The 15,389-nt window shown below is 32.6% G+C and overlaps 1 protein-coding gene across 2 annotated transcripts; it reads left to right on the plus strand.

The window, feature by feature from the left end:
• The first annotated feature begins 6,958 nt into the window (after positions 1–6,958).
• Positions 6,959–13,244, plus strand: LOC111289672 (transducin family protein / WD-40 repeat family protein). 2 transcript variants are annotated; one of them, XM_089768043.1, is made up of 7 exons: positions 6,959–7,468; positions 8,179–8,340; positions 9,503–9,689; positions 10,283–10,315; positions 10,418–10,705; positions 11,538–11,945; positions 12,472–13,244. In XM_089768043.1, exons 1-7 carry the CDS (start codon positions 7,077–7,079, stop codon positions 12,727–12,729), a joined length of 1,728 nt encoding a protein of 575 aa, XP_089624169.1. In that variant the 5' UTR covers positions 6,959–7,076; the 3' UTR covers positions 12,730–13,244. The 2 variants fall into 2 exon arrangements, with proteins under 2 accessions (XP_089624169.1, XP_022736651.1); XM_022880916.2 differs by having other exon boundaries at positions 10,283–10,705.
• Positions 13,245–15,389: the final 2,145 nt, after the last annotated feature.

Genomic DNA, 15,389 nt, shown 5'->3' on the forward strand with positions numbered 1-15,389 from the left:
GTGCTTCTCTTTTGGGATCTACTTATCATGCCAAACTTTAATTTTCTCACCATTTCCCACCCACCACCACAATCCAAGTTTTAGGACTTCTCTCCCTAACCATATAGTACTATGCCATATGTATGATGGCGCTCTTTCTAATTCTCTCCTAGAAGTTGGTTTTGGAGAAATTCCTTGCCTCTAGAACCTCGTGAATAAGTGAAAAAGAGTATTGCTTCAATCACCACCCCTATTTTGGAATCAGGGCCTTGTTAAGCAAATTTATATCTCTGAAACCTATGCCTCTCTTTTGCTTTCTCATACAAATGTTTCACTATTTTAACCAACGAATCCCTCTTTTTCCATAGAATGCCACCACCAGTATCAACTTATAATCTTATTGAGTTCTTGACACAAGCCTTTTGGGAACAAAAAGCATGACATGTCATATAAGGGCATCGATTGCAGCACCGCTTTGATAAACACTTATTTCCCTCCAAATGATAACTGTTTGTGACTCTATTATTTTATTCTTCCGTCCAGTTTCTCCAGAATCACCTTGAAGGCCCTTTTTTTCCCTCCCAATAAACATTGGCAGCCCCAAATATTTCTTTGGATTGGATGAAGTTTGTACCCCGAATATGTTCTTTGTCATTTCAACCATATCATTGCTTGTGTTTGTGTTAAAGATTAACCCTAATTTGTCATAGTTAATTTGCTGCCCCGAACCTTTTTTGTGTACCTTTAGCAAGTCCTTTACCAAGTTGCATTCTATTTGTTTTGCCTTGAAAAAAAGTAAACTGTCATCTGCAATAAAAATGTGAGTAATTTTGAGACAGCGGGTGCTTGCATGAAAACCTTACAATAATCCCTCCTTTTGGTATCTGTACAAAAGGTTGACAATCCCTCTATACAAATCAATAACAAATACGATAAAAGCGGGTCCCCGTGTTGAAGACCCCCATCGGGAGAAATAATGTCAGTCAAAATGCCAATTATAACCACCTTATAAGTTATAGAAAAAATACATTTCATTATCAAATTCCTCACCTATCCCTAAAGCCTAGTCTACCCAAGATTTCATTGATACATTGCTATTCCACCCTATCATAGGCTTTGCTCATATCTAACTTAAGTGCAACCCACCCATCTCTACCCTTCATTTTTCGTTTCATGCTATGTAGAAGCTCATATACGATAAGGACATCATCCGAAATAAGCTTGCCAAGCACGAAAGCACTTTGGTTTTCACTAATGCATTCAAGTAAAATAAGTTTTAATCTATTTGCTAGAGTTTTAGCAATAATTTTGTAGAGCACGTTACACAAACTGATGGGTCTGAACTAAGTCATTTTACTAGGATTATTGGTTTTTGGTCTACCATTTTCATTCAAAAAATCTAAACAGAAATTAATAACTTCAGGCTCTACGATTTGCCAAAAAGTATGGTAAAATAATGCATGCACACCGTCAGGTCCCAGGGCATTGGTAGGGTGAATTTGTTTGAATGCTTCATAAATCTCCTTGGCTGTGAACTCTGATAAGAGAGATTCATTCATTTTATTTATGATGCAATGAGCAATTGATTCCAGGATATGGTCTAGATTAGTAGTTCTTAAGAGCTTAATCGGTTCTTAAAATAGTGAACTGCTTGTTTGGCCACTTTCTTTTCTCCTTCATGCCACACTCCGTTCTCATTTTCTAGACCAACTATTCTATTTACTCTTCTTCTCTGTGTTGCTTGTGTATGGAAAAAATGTGTATTCTTATCTCAATCCTTCAATCAATTAATTCGTGATTTCTACTTCCAAAACATTTCTTCTTGCTCCAGTGCATCATTCAGTTTTACTTTTAGTTCCTGTCCTTCTTCCACCTTTACTTACTGTCATATGTTGTGTTACATGAAGTTCCTCATGCCATCCATCAATCCTCTTGCCCCAACTATGAAATTTTGTCCTACTCCACTTTTTGAGTATTTCGTAAGTCCCACTTAGCTTGTTTTGCAAGTCGACATGCCTATCATCTAGCTAATCTTGGCGTACAACATCTTTACATTTTGCTTCAAACATCCAAGCTGCTTTGAAGAACTTCTTCTTCCTTACTACCCAAAGTCATCTTGTTTGACTAGCCCCCATAGGGTCAATCAAAATCGGGTAGTGATCTAATGTGGAACATGTAAGATGCCCTACTAAGAAGTTTGAGAAGCTATCCATCCATTCTTTATTACCAACTACTTTGTCCAACCTTTCTTGGATCTGATTTTTCATTGTTTTACCTCTACTCCAAGTGAATTTAGGTCCTGTTAACCCCAAATCATATAGCTCCATTTCTTCTAGCATATTTCAAAATGCTAACATCTGTCCTTCTGGTCTCTCATTGCTACCTTTTTTTTTGTTAGTCCATAGGATCTCATTAAAGTCCCCATACACATCCATGCCTGTGTATTATTATGCCTTAGTCTTCTAAGCATCTCCCATGCTCTGTGTCTCTTTAAAATGGCTGGCTCACCATAAAACCCCGTAATCCTACCATCTACTTTCACTAAATCTACTTTCACTAAATCCATGTCGATATGATATTTAGAGTAACTTCTCAACGTAAAGCTTATTTTTTTCTCTCCAAAGGATAGCTAACCCTCTAATCCTTCCCACAACATCAACTACAAGCATTCCAGTATAATAACATTGTTATCGCACCTTATCAATATTCACTTTATTAAAGATGGCTTTTGACAGAAGCACCACTTTAGGATCTTCTCTTTTCAGAATGTTTTGAAGATTACAAACTGCTCATAGGTTCCCAAACCTATGGCAACTTCATGCGATACACCTCACTGCACTTGCTGGGACTGGAAACCAATCTCTATCAATTCTTTACGGCTGTTGTCCCTACCTTCTTCTTTATCCCTCTTGCTTATTTTCCTTTCCACGTCAACCACCGTCTCTAACCAAATTATTTCCTTCATGTTTCCTTTTTCCCATGTCGACATGCCTGCTTGGTTGAGTCTCTCTTGTCATCCTCACTAGTCTTTTCTATCTTGGTTTAAACTGTGCCCTGTGGTCCACCTTTAGGTTTCCATTCTTGCCCTCTTTTTCATTATTCCTATGTAAACTTACATGTTCACTTTGTTCAACCATATGTGGTGAATCAATCCCCAATTAAAGCTATTCCAATAAGACTCCATAAATATTTTTACATGAAACCATATGGTTAGGCTGTGTGCTTACGTTTGGGCCTTTGTTTCCTAATTTACATTCATCACTAGCAACCCTTTGATTAGTGGGCCTTATTTCATAGCCTTCATCTACTGTAGTATAGTCGTGATGAGCCTTTTCATTATTCACCTCCTTTCTTTTTTCATGCAAATTAGGGGAATTCAAATCTCGTGTAATCCTCTCCCCATCCCCTAAAATATCTCTATCTTAATCGGCCAAATATCGCTATCATGCTCGTGCAAATTCTTCTGCCCGACCGTTACATCAACTTACGCATGACACTCCCGTCGACCGTCGGCCTAGGTGTTTTACTATTATGATTGGTTTCCTATCTGGTTCCATAGACTTTATTATCCCTCTTACCTTTATCCCACATAGATGGTTTGTTCTTAAGTGGTAAAGTGCAAAGATAATGTCCGTGCTATCTTGTAAATTTAGCTGATCCTCTTATCCTCTCTTCTTATGCTTTCATCCTTGATATGTCCAATCCTTTCGTACACATAGTAGAAGCTTGTTAGTAATTTATAGCACAATCTACCTTATATTTGCTTCCCTTTGCTTCTGTTTGAGAGAAAACTGTCCTCCGCAAGGGCTTAGAGATATCTACTTTAACTCTTATTCTTAGGAATCGCAACCATCCCCCGTGTTCAACTGTTGCATCCACTTAATGTAACTAACCTATTTTCCTCTCTATTCTGGTAGCATTCTCTTGGTTCATCATTCCTAGAGGCAAGCCATACACCTTTATCCAAAAAAGAGCTTTGTAAACACATATTCCTCCAGTCATAACATCCTGTCATATGTATTAAAAACAATCAACTGTCTATCGAAGCTCCAAGGCGATCTTTCAATCACCTTTTTCATATCTGCCCTTCAGGAAAACTTAAAGAGGAATAGGTGATCATCAAGTCTATGATTTCACGTCTACACCTGACGAAAACTTAAAGAGATGCATTATATGAAGCAATTAAAGAGGGATATTTTTGTAATTATGGTTAAAGAATACCATAGTAATTTTAGTCACAGATAAATATGAGGAGTACTTTTTGTAATTATAATAAAAGAGACATTATAATAGTTTTGAGTAATTATGGTAAGAGAAAAAAGAAAAAAAAAATACGTGACATACAATAAGTATCAAATGGATCTTACGAAAAAATAAAATTTAAAATTGTTTTTATTGAATATTTTTTAAAAAAAATTAAATTTAAGAAAAGTAGAAAAAGTAAAAAATAAAAAAAAATTTATATAAGTGGGTTTCAAATATTTAAAAAATCTTCAAAAAAATATATAATAATAATTCTATAATTTTTAAAAGTATTTATTAAATAATTTTTAAAAAAAAGTAAAAAAAATAATAAAACCTATAAAAATGACACACAATAAAAAAAAAGAAACTGTAAACTAAGTATCATTCAAGTGTGTTTTAAAAAATTTTAAAAAATCTTAATTACTTTTTTAATTTAAAAAAATCAAAAAATATAAAAAGAGAAAAGTAAAAAAAATTTAATATAAGTGAGTTTCACACATAATAAAAATATAATTTTTATAAATATATTTTATAATTTAAAAAATAATGTTTTAAAAAAAGTAAAAACATAAAAAAAAAGGGCGCGACACAAGACAGCCCAAGGGAAAAGTCCTGCATATATTATATAAGTAAAAGTATTCTCATAGATATGGTTTTGCCTTCTTTTTTTTTTTTTTTTGTCATAGCTGCATATATAATATATTTTACTCATGTAAAACTTACTATTGCTACAAAATCTTTTTGAGCTAAATTAAACTGTTTAATTTTTAATTAAATTAAATTAAATGATAACTTTAATTAAGAAAATACATAAAGATTAAATTATAAATTAAACATTTACAGTGTGTTTGGATTGAGGGGAAAGGAAGGAAAGAAAAGTGAAGTAAAGGAAAATAAAGAAAATAAAACATCTTCCATTTGTTTGGATAAATTTTTAATTTAAAAAAAGAAAAAGATGTGAAAATCAAATAACTTTTTGTTTTTCTTATAAACCCAATTTTTTTAATACCTCAAATTGGAGGAAAAATTAGGGAAAGGAAAATTGAAAAAATTTTTTATAAAAAGATTATTATATTCTTCTTTTTATTAATACTAAAAACCTAATGAAAAAAAAACTAAGCAGATCACAATCATTTTGTAATTTTTTTAAAAGCTATCTCTTTTTTTGAAGTTTCACATATCTCTTTCAATATAAAAATTTTTTATAATTTTTTGGTGATTTGATTTTAATGAATAATTGAATATGAATAGACATATATATTTGGGTTTATGAGATGTCAGACTAGCTTAAAATTTTTTTATTATAATAATTAATGTATGTGAGTAATTAACAAATATTAATATTATTATTAGTAGTATGTATGAATTATTGTTAAATGCCTCATGTCTCAAAATTCTCTAATTCAATTTAGTTTTAATATTATTTTCTTTCATATAAGTGTTAGTGTATTTATTTTTATGATAACAATAATTATTGTTAATATTTTACTGTATAGATAAATAAACAAAGAAATAAGACCATTGATATAGTAACAATTGCAAAGTTAAACATGATAGTAAACATATCATGATCCATAAATGCTCTAAAATCACAAGTAATAAAAAGTTATAATTGAAAAAAAAAACTATTACAATGAATCATTTCTTTTTTTTTTTCACTTTTTATCCAAACAATGGTTGTTAAAATTCATTTCCTTTTCTTGCTTTTATTAATTTTAATTATCCAAATAATGGTTATATGTATTATTTCCTTTCCTTTAAAAACCTTTCTTTTCTTTTCTTTTCATTTCCTTTCATTTCCTTTATTAATAATTATCCAAACATAGCATTAGGCTTTAATTTTCTTTAACACTATATTTGGATTGAGGTGAGGGAAAGGAAAGGAAAAGAAAATAAAAAAAAGTTATGAATAATATAAAAGAAAGATTCTTCCTTTGTTTGGATAAACTTTTAATTTAAAGTAAAGAAAAAAGATTCAATAATATTTAGTTTCCCTTGTAATCTTTACTTTTTTAATACCTCAATTTGAGGGAAAAGCTAAGAAAATTTGAAAAAAATTTTATATAAAAAGATTATTATATCTATATTTTTTTTAATATTAAAAACCTAGTAAAAAACCTAACCACATCACAATCATCCTATAATTTTTTCAAAGCCATCTCTTTTTTCAAGTAAATTTCACATGTTTCTTCCAGCATAAAAAATTTTTGTAATTTTTTATGATTTGATTTTGATAAGTAACTGAATATAAATAGACATATTTTTTTGAATATTATGAGATATTGGAGTAACTCACAATTATCCATTAATGCATGTTTGTAAAACATCTTTTTGTTTTACTTAAATAATTGTAAGATTAAATAAAATAACAAATATATTATAATCTAAAAATATTCTAAAATCACAAGTAATAAAAAATTATAATTGAAAAAATTATTATAATAAATTTTTTTTTCACTTTTTATCCAAATAATATTATTAAATTTTTTTTTCATTTATTAATTTTAATTATTCAAATAATAACTACATATATTATTTTTTTTCTTTAAAAAACTTTTTTTTATTAATATTTATCCAAAAATATACCGTTAGTTGAACACTTTTAATTACTTGAGCAAGACGGGCCTTGCCTTTGCCCAAAAGTTAATACATTCCTTCACCAATCACCATCGTTAATTACCTTGCGCGCTGCACCTCTACCAATATAAGATCAAAAACTATTCAAAAATCCCCCACTCTTCATCTGATCCCCAAGTCCCACGCTCTCTACTTTCCCTATCGCCATTGTCCCTTCTCAATTCCACCCCCATTTTTGTCATTTTCTCAATCAAATCAAATCAAATCAAAACCCAATGCCTCAGCTCGCCGAAACTTACGCTTGCGTCCCATCAACTGAGCGGGGCCGTGGTATCCTGATCTCCGGGGATCCCAAATCCAACAAGGTTCTTTACACAAATGGGCGATCCGTCATCATTCTTGACCTTAGCAATCCACTGAACGTTGCCATTTACGGGGAGCATGCGTACCCGGCCACGGTGGCTCGATTCTCGCCAAACGGGGAGTGGATTGCCTCGGCTGACGCGTCCGGCACTGTTAGGATATGGGGGACCCACAACGACCACGTGTTGAAGAAAGAGTTCAAGGTTTTTTCGGGTCGGATCGATGATCTCCAGTGGTCTCCTGATGGGATGCGGATCGTCGCCTCCGGTGATGGCAAAGGGAAGTCTCTTGTTCGCGCTTTTATGTGAGTGTTCTTTTCTTTTCCTTTCCTTTATTGTTGTCAAAGTCATTTCTTATTGTGGTTATTTGAAATTATATTTGATCCAATATCAGTATATGGATTCATGGTAAGGATTAGAATCTTCATTATAGACACTTTCGATGAACAATATGTTGCTGTCCTAAGATTGCTTAGAAACTTACAAAGTTCGATTAGGAAAAAGTGATTGTATTTGTTTTTGAACACTCTCAGACTTTTAATAAGTAATGAGGTGACTGCTTGTGATTTTGTTTTTGTCAGAATTGTATCAAATCTATGCTCTAATAGTGTATCAAACATAAATCCCGAATTGCTAAAGTATATTTCAGACTTGGCGCTTGCTATAATTACTTTATGGATGGCCCCTATTTCCACGCAGATACTTGCTTCTTTAACGCAAATTGATCACATTTACATAGGTCCACATGCCTTGAAGAAATTTGAACATGCATGAAAATTGGGTTACCTTAACAGATCATCTGAAAGAGTAATTAACAAATGATTTTGAATTTTAATGTTAGAGCTGCATGGATGCTCTAGTGCATGATTCCTTGATCTTTGGTTTTTGACAGATTACCAAGGAAGCGAAAGAAACTTTTACTTTCCGTAAAATAGATTTTGTAGTGCTGTTCTTTATCTTGCACAAATTCTTATGCTACTATCATTAAATATCTGATGAACATTATCTTTCTCAGGTGGGATTCAGGCACTAATGTGGGTGAGTTTGATGGTCATTCAAGACGAGTTCTGAGTTGTGCCTTTAAGCCAACGAGGCCCTTTCGCATTGTGACATGTGGAGAGGACTTTTTGGTTAATTTCTATGAAGGTCCACCCTTCAGATTCAAGCTATCTCACAGGTTTGTTATAATGAAATTTTTTCCTTGACATTTTTAGGTATGATAAGATCTCTTTCACATAACGTTGATGGAATTAAAATGAGATTTTTCTTCTTTCAGGTAGACTTAAAAAAGCACTTTGTTGATCCGTGTTTTTACTTTTTACCATTGCAACCTTTATCAAAAATGATGGTGTATTGCAGCCAAATACATGCATATCAATCACAAACCTCTCCCGAGGGGTCTTCAGACTCACATTGATGTGCATTTATGTTTGAGATAAACTTGTGCAATTTGTGCTGATCACTCTAATAGTTTAGGCTATCTCAGTTGATATGTACATAAGTATTCATCTTTATCATATCTGTTAATCATAAGGGTTTTGTTGTTTCCTTTTTACCTCTGTCTCCATGTATCTGGAGTTAGGCTTTATGCAACCCTCCTTGTCTTAATGACATTTGTTTTACTAGTTGGTTGACCAAAGCTTGGAAATAGTGACGCAAGAATTTTGGTATACTTCATTTTGTTATCATACATTGATTCACTTTATTATCATACATTGATTCTCATAAAAAAAATTGGTTATTTTCCTTATATTATTGAACTTTTACATGTAAAATTGGGATGGCTGTTGAGTGAAGTTGGTATCCATTTAGGAAACATGGAATCTGGCCAAATTGCAGGATTGGGTCCTGATGTGAACTATTGCAGCTTCAGTTTTTTGGAAACTAAAAACTAGTTTATATTAAGCAGAGCAGAATGCAGTAACCTTGTCAACCTATGTGCTCAATTACCCTCACAAGAAAATAATTGTCCAAAAAAAAAAAAAAAAAAAAGGAAACATGGAACTATTGTATGCAAATTAAATTTATTGTTTTTTTAAATGCAAATTAAACATCAATCTCTCCCTATTTCTCTCTCTCTCTCTCTCTCTCTATATATATATATATATATATCATGCGCACGCACACAGAAGTACAAATATGATATTCTCAAAGACATGCACGCTCAACACACCTTTTCTTTATGTTTGGAGAATGTCTGATAACCCATCTTTATAGAAAAACGAAAAAACTTAATGTGTCTCTCTGATGTTTGGAGTTTATGAGTGTCTGAACTTTGGTATGTTCTTCATTTCACCTGTTAGTGCATATGCTGAAATACTTCAAATTTATATTTGCAGAGACCACTCCAATTTTGTAAATTGCGTAAGATTTTCTCCAGATGGAAGCAAATTCATCACTGTAGGCTCTGATAAAAAGGGTATTTTATTTGATGGAAAATGTGGGGAAAAGATTGGAGAATTATCGTCTGAAGATGCCCACAAAGGCAGCATTTATGCAGTCAGCTGGAGTCCTGATAGTAAACAGGTGAGCATGTGAGAACTTATATGCTTGGCAGTTGAAATTCCATGTAGATGCTATCAAGTTGATATCCCTAAAATAAGTTTACCTTCTTCTTTTTCTGTTATGTTTTATGCATCTGACGTGTAGCTGTCATTAGTTTTCCCTGATGCACTTTCTATCTGCTTAGAAAATAAATTATATTCTGAGCTATGGAACTGAATGTTAATAAAGTTTATGGCTGCTGTTGCCAATATTGTACATAATTACTTATATGGCATACAATTTATTTCTCATGAGTGGGTATTCTGCTATATTGCATCTTGTTTTTAACTTTATGACAGTATCTTTTGTTCTCGACTTAGATTTTCTAGTGCAATTAAATTACCATCATGCTTTTTTCTCTCAAATATTACCCTATAGTACAAAAGGAATTCAAAGCTTCCACCTTCCCACCCACACCCCTGCTTTTTTTCCCCTCATTTCTGTGTATTTTAGTGTGTATGCTTCTATAGTTATACGAGTAATAGTTTTCTTTCTTGATGTGCCCTTTTTTGGTGCAATTTTACTTACCTTTCTTCATATTAATATACTTTTTTTTTGCTACTATTTCTTTCCAGTTGCTGACAGTTTCTGCTGACAAGACAGCTAAGGTATGGGATATCTCTGAGGATGGTAGTGGGAAGTTGAAAAAAACATTGACATGTTCTGGTTCAGGTGGAGTTGATGACATGCTTGTTGGATGTCTTTGGCAGAATGATCATCTTGTTACCATCTCTCTAGGTGGCACAATTAGTATATTCTCTGCTAGTAATCTCGAAAAAGCCCCACTTCAATTATCAGGACATATGAAGAATATCACTTCATTAGCTGTCCTAAAGAGTGACCCAACATGTATACTGTCTAGTAGTTATGATGGGCTAATAATTAAATGGATTCAAGGTTTGGGATATAGCGGTAAATTACAGAGGAAAGAGAATTCTCAAATCAAATGTTTTGCTGCTGCTGAAGAAGAGATTGTTACTTCTGGATTTGACAATAAGGTACCTGTCTTTTTATTTCTAGTCTGATGAAATGTCTTTAAGATTCACTTGGTTGATTTTTGTTTTTCTCTTTCTTTTTCTAATTGGAGGAGGATGAGAACATGCTTTTTGTGTCTCATTGGCTTATGTATTTACGTTTTTTTTTAAGTGGTATGTCTATTGCTTAGCCTCCTAATTATTAACAGAAGGCACCCACTCAGATATGGATAAATGTCTAACATGAATATTAAATTTTCTCCTATATGTCAAAAGGTCACTTACTCATTTTAGTATCCTCTTTGAATTGTTGAATATATATCTGACATGAGTTAGGAAAAAATTGAAGTTTCAAAGTAATGTAGACTAATCCATTTATGGCGCAAAAATCGTTGTTTAGAATTAACATGAAACTTTTAAGTGATAATTATTTGAATAAAATATCATAAGTTTATGCTAAAACAAAAACATTTTCCTAATAGAACCTTTGAGGAGCGAAAAACTAAGGTAAAGTGTTAAACTTGGAAAATTTTTCCATTTTTTCTAATATTCGTGCACAATGATTCATTCAACGTATGCATGATTTAACATTCCCACATTCTACTTTCAATTGAACTGATTTTTATTTTAAATGTAGAGTAGCCTAATCTGTAGAATAGATTTTTACAGGATTTTAGTATCTAAAATAAATAGCGGCTTTAGGTTCTGGTAATGGTATGATGTTAGTGGTCTTTTATTCTCTCCCCTTATCCTTGTGTCTATCAACATGTTGATCTAGTTATTATTGAGTAAAGGTTAAACTGAGATCCGTATTTTGATTATCGTATTTCATACCTCATTATTATACCTATTCCAGATATGGAGAATTTCTCTACATGGGGATCAGTGTGGGGATGCAGAGTCAGTTGATATTGGCAGTCAACCAAAGGACTTGAGCCTTGCCCTTCTCTCTCCTGAACTTACTTTGATTACAACTGACTCAGGAGTTGTCATGCTCCACGGTACAAAAGTGGTGTCAACCATAAACCTTGGTTTTGCTGTGACAGCATCAGCAGTTGCACCTGATGGAAATGAAGCTATTATTGGGGGGCAGGATGGTAAATTGCATATATATAGTATCACGGGTGATACCCTTAAGGAAGACGCGGTTCTTGAGAAACACCGAGGTGCTATTACCGTCATACACTACTCACCAGATTTTGCAATGTTTGCATCTGGTGATGTAAATCGAGAAGCTATAGTCTGGGATCGTGTCTCTCGAGAGGTATTTCATTATGACCATGGATTTTTTTCTTTCTTTGTTCTTTTAGCATTTGAATGTCATATATTTTGTGCAGTAAAAGTGGCAATTGTGCAACATGTTGCCAGTCGATTCTCTCTGTTTCTTCATCTTTGTGTATTTATGATGATACACTCCTAAAAATGGAGAGACATGAACACAGTTTACTGCAGTGCCTATGTTTTTTAGTTAGTTTGTCTTTTTATATTACAATGATGATGATGAAGATCATTTTAGATTATGCTACTATGGTCTTACATTATAGTGTTTGAGGCTTTCTGTTTTACCTTTTTCTTTCCCTAGTTTTCAATACCTTGAGCACATTGAAAGGCTACATTTATTATTGGGTCAATGTGTTGCAATGACTGGGTAGATTGCAATGCTTTTACACATTGTCATTGTGGTTTTCAATAATGATGGGGTATGTACTATTGAAATGCTTTGTTGCATATTAGAGCCCAAGAACACAAAATTTGTTGACTTTTTGTTTTAAACAAATGCTCTGCTGCAGGTAAAGCTTAAAAACATGTTGTACCACACTGCTCGTATAAACTGCCTTGCTTGGTCTCCCAATAGCAGTATGGTTGCTACTGGATCACTGGACACCTGTGTAATAATTTATGAGGTTGACAAACCAGCATCTAGCCGAATGACTGTAAAGGGAGCTCACTTAGGCGGAGTTTATGGATTAGCCTTTACTGATGAATACAGTGTGGTGAGTTCTGGCGAGGATGCTTGTGTTCGAGTGTGGAAATTGACTCCGCAATGATGGAGGCCAATAAAGAGATGTCAGGTCGGAATTAGAAGTTTGGTGAATTTGCTGAGTTTTACTGGGTTTTCTTTCTGTGAGGTTGGTCAGAATCAGGTGTCCAAACTGAAATATACAGGTTGGAGTTGGGTGATTTTGTGAACAGCATACTACCAGCCTTATCTTTTCTAGTGTCTGTGTTATATGGAAACAAGTGTTTTATTGAGAGCTGAGACCGGAGGAGATTTTGCTGCTCGGAATTGGCATTGTTTTCTCACGCCAAGAAGACGGTTCTCATGTGGATTTATTTAAATGATGGTGGCTTCATTTGTAAACATTGTATGTTAAAAAGTATGGTGTAAGGTGTGCAACCTATTTGTATGATTAGCTATGGCAGACCCTCAGTGGAGAACCTCGAGACTGGGAAGTGAATTTCCTTGGAGTGGTAGGATTGCTTGATGTATTCTCTTGTGCATGTCCAAGTTAAATAGACTGCTAAAAGTTTGCGATTTCTCAATAATTCTTCGTTTTTTTTATACAGGTGCCATTGTTTTTAAGACTTTACTTAGTGGTAAAGAGCAGTGATTAAAAAAATTGTATCGGATTGGATCTGCCTTTTGGATTGGTTGAATCAGTAATCGATAATCAGTTCGGTCAAAAGGATTGTATACATAGATAGAAACGGGGTTTTACGAATCAGATAAAACAGCACATTAAATAGGTTTTGGGGTTTATTTTATTGGTTTTAAACCAGAAACCTCTTACATCTATGTTAAAGATCATACCATTAAATTAAATGCTTTTTTTTTTGTTCAAGTGTTTACTATATTTAATAGTTATTTAATGCCAAGATCATTAATTTAATATTGCAATCTCTTCTTAATTGGACTGATAATTTTGTTAATGTAATAATATTCTATATATTATGTAACTATGTAATCAAACGTAATATCTGTGATTATGATACATAATTAAAATAATATTTAAGATTATTGTGTTAATGTAATATTTTGTATATTATGTAATTATTAATCAAACATGATATTAATGATTATAATATTGTAATTAAAAAAAATCTAAGATTATTAAATAATTAATGATTATAATACTATAATTAAAATAATATTTAAAATTATTAAATAATTATGATATCGCATATAATTTTTTTAATTAATGGAAATCATATATATATATATATATATATATATATATATATAACACATTTATATAATATTTTTTGTATTTTTTTACGCTAATAAATTGAAGAGTTATTTTTCTTCTAACTTGATATCAAAGCTTCTCAGCTTAGTTTCTGTTTAAAATTCTGCTTAAAGATTTATGTTTATTATTTTTTAAGTTTTACACCTTCCTAAAAAAATCTTGTGTGTCCTTGTTACGAGCATCTTAATGAAATTTCCACACTTAAGAAACCACCAAAAAACTATCACATTCTCCTGCAGCTTTTTCAAATTTTTTCTCAAATTTTGTTAAATATTCGAATTCCTTCAAAACTACATTTGATATTAATATATTATAAATTCATATTACTATGTTTTTATATAGAGGTTTTGTTAGCGTCGAGCTATTCAACTAAGGAAATAACCTAAAATCACAAGCTCGAAAGATGGTTAGAAGTAAAAGCCAAAGGTTTCTTTGATATTTGTATTCCAACACTTAAGTCAGTGCTCAAAAAAAAAAAATAAAAGAAATCTTAACAAGAGAGAGAAAGAAATTGAATGAATCTACCTATATGAGGGGAGCTATTTATACCTGTAGGCCGAGAATGTCGAGCCTAGATGACTCGAGTTTTGAGTAGTGGATCTAAAACTAACGTTGCTAGCTCGACCTGATCTAGCAAACAATAATCCAATTAGGAGATGATAAATTAGCATTCTCATTTGCCTTCAAGTAGAAAGTTGAGATGACCAAGCTCATGTAGGTCCTGCGATATCAAGTTTGCTCGACACATCAACTCAAGTTAAAAATGAGAAAATTGCCCTTTCTTGTTGATAAGTCATCCTCTAGAAGGAAAAGTCCATACTCCCCCACCAAGTAGTCTAACATGTCAAACTAATGGGAGGTTGATTTGAGCAATCTGTTACCCATAAGATTGTGCTTCAAGTTGAGTGTGGAATTTTTGTGATATAAATGAAAAGGTTGTCTTTATTACATATCAGATTAAAGATGTGATCATTACGGAGGTGAGTTAATAGTTATGATAGTGCCAACGTAACTTTTGTAGTTTATGCTTAAGTGGTGTCGTTGTCCCAACCTGAAGCCTTTATTTGTTGCCCTAAACGTGACCAACGTAACATTTGCATAATATGATTGGCATAACATTCATGTAATATATACATAGTATGACCAACGTGACATTCATGTAATATGACCAATGTGACACTTATGGGTTGTAGATGAATCAGCTATTGATTTATCTAAATTTGCATTTAATGAGGAGAAAGAAATTCAAATGACAATTTGAAATTTTGGACTATTCTTTGAATTTAAACAAAAAAGTCGAAAGGTCATCCTTGGTATGTGTATGATGACATGAGCCAACCTAGACCGCTCATTTGATCTAGGACTTGTCTATTTAAAGCCTTTAAGACCTTTGTTTCTTCCTTTTCCAGCTTTTCTTTTACTTTTTTACACTCTTACTAATCTATTTTTACCAATCTCTA

This window comes from Durio zibethinus, chromosome 11 (assembly GCF_047325235.1).
Source record: "Durio zibethinus cultivar Kanyao isolate XHJ-2024 chromosome 11, ASM4732523v1, whole genome shotgun sequence".
Lineage (NCBI taxonomy): Eukaryota > Viridiplantae > Streptophyta > Magnoliopsida > Malvales > Malvaceae > Durio > Durio zibethinus.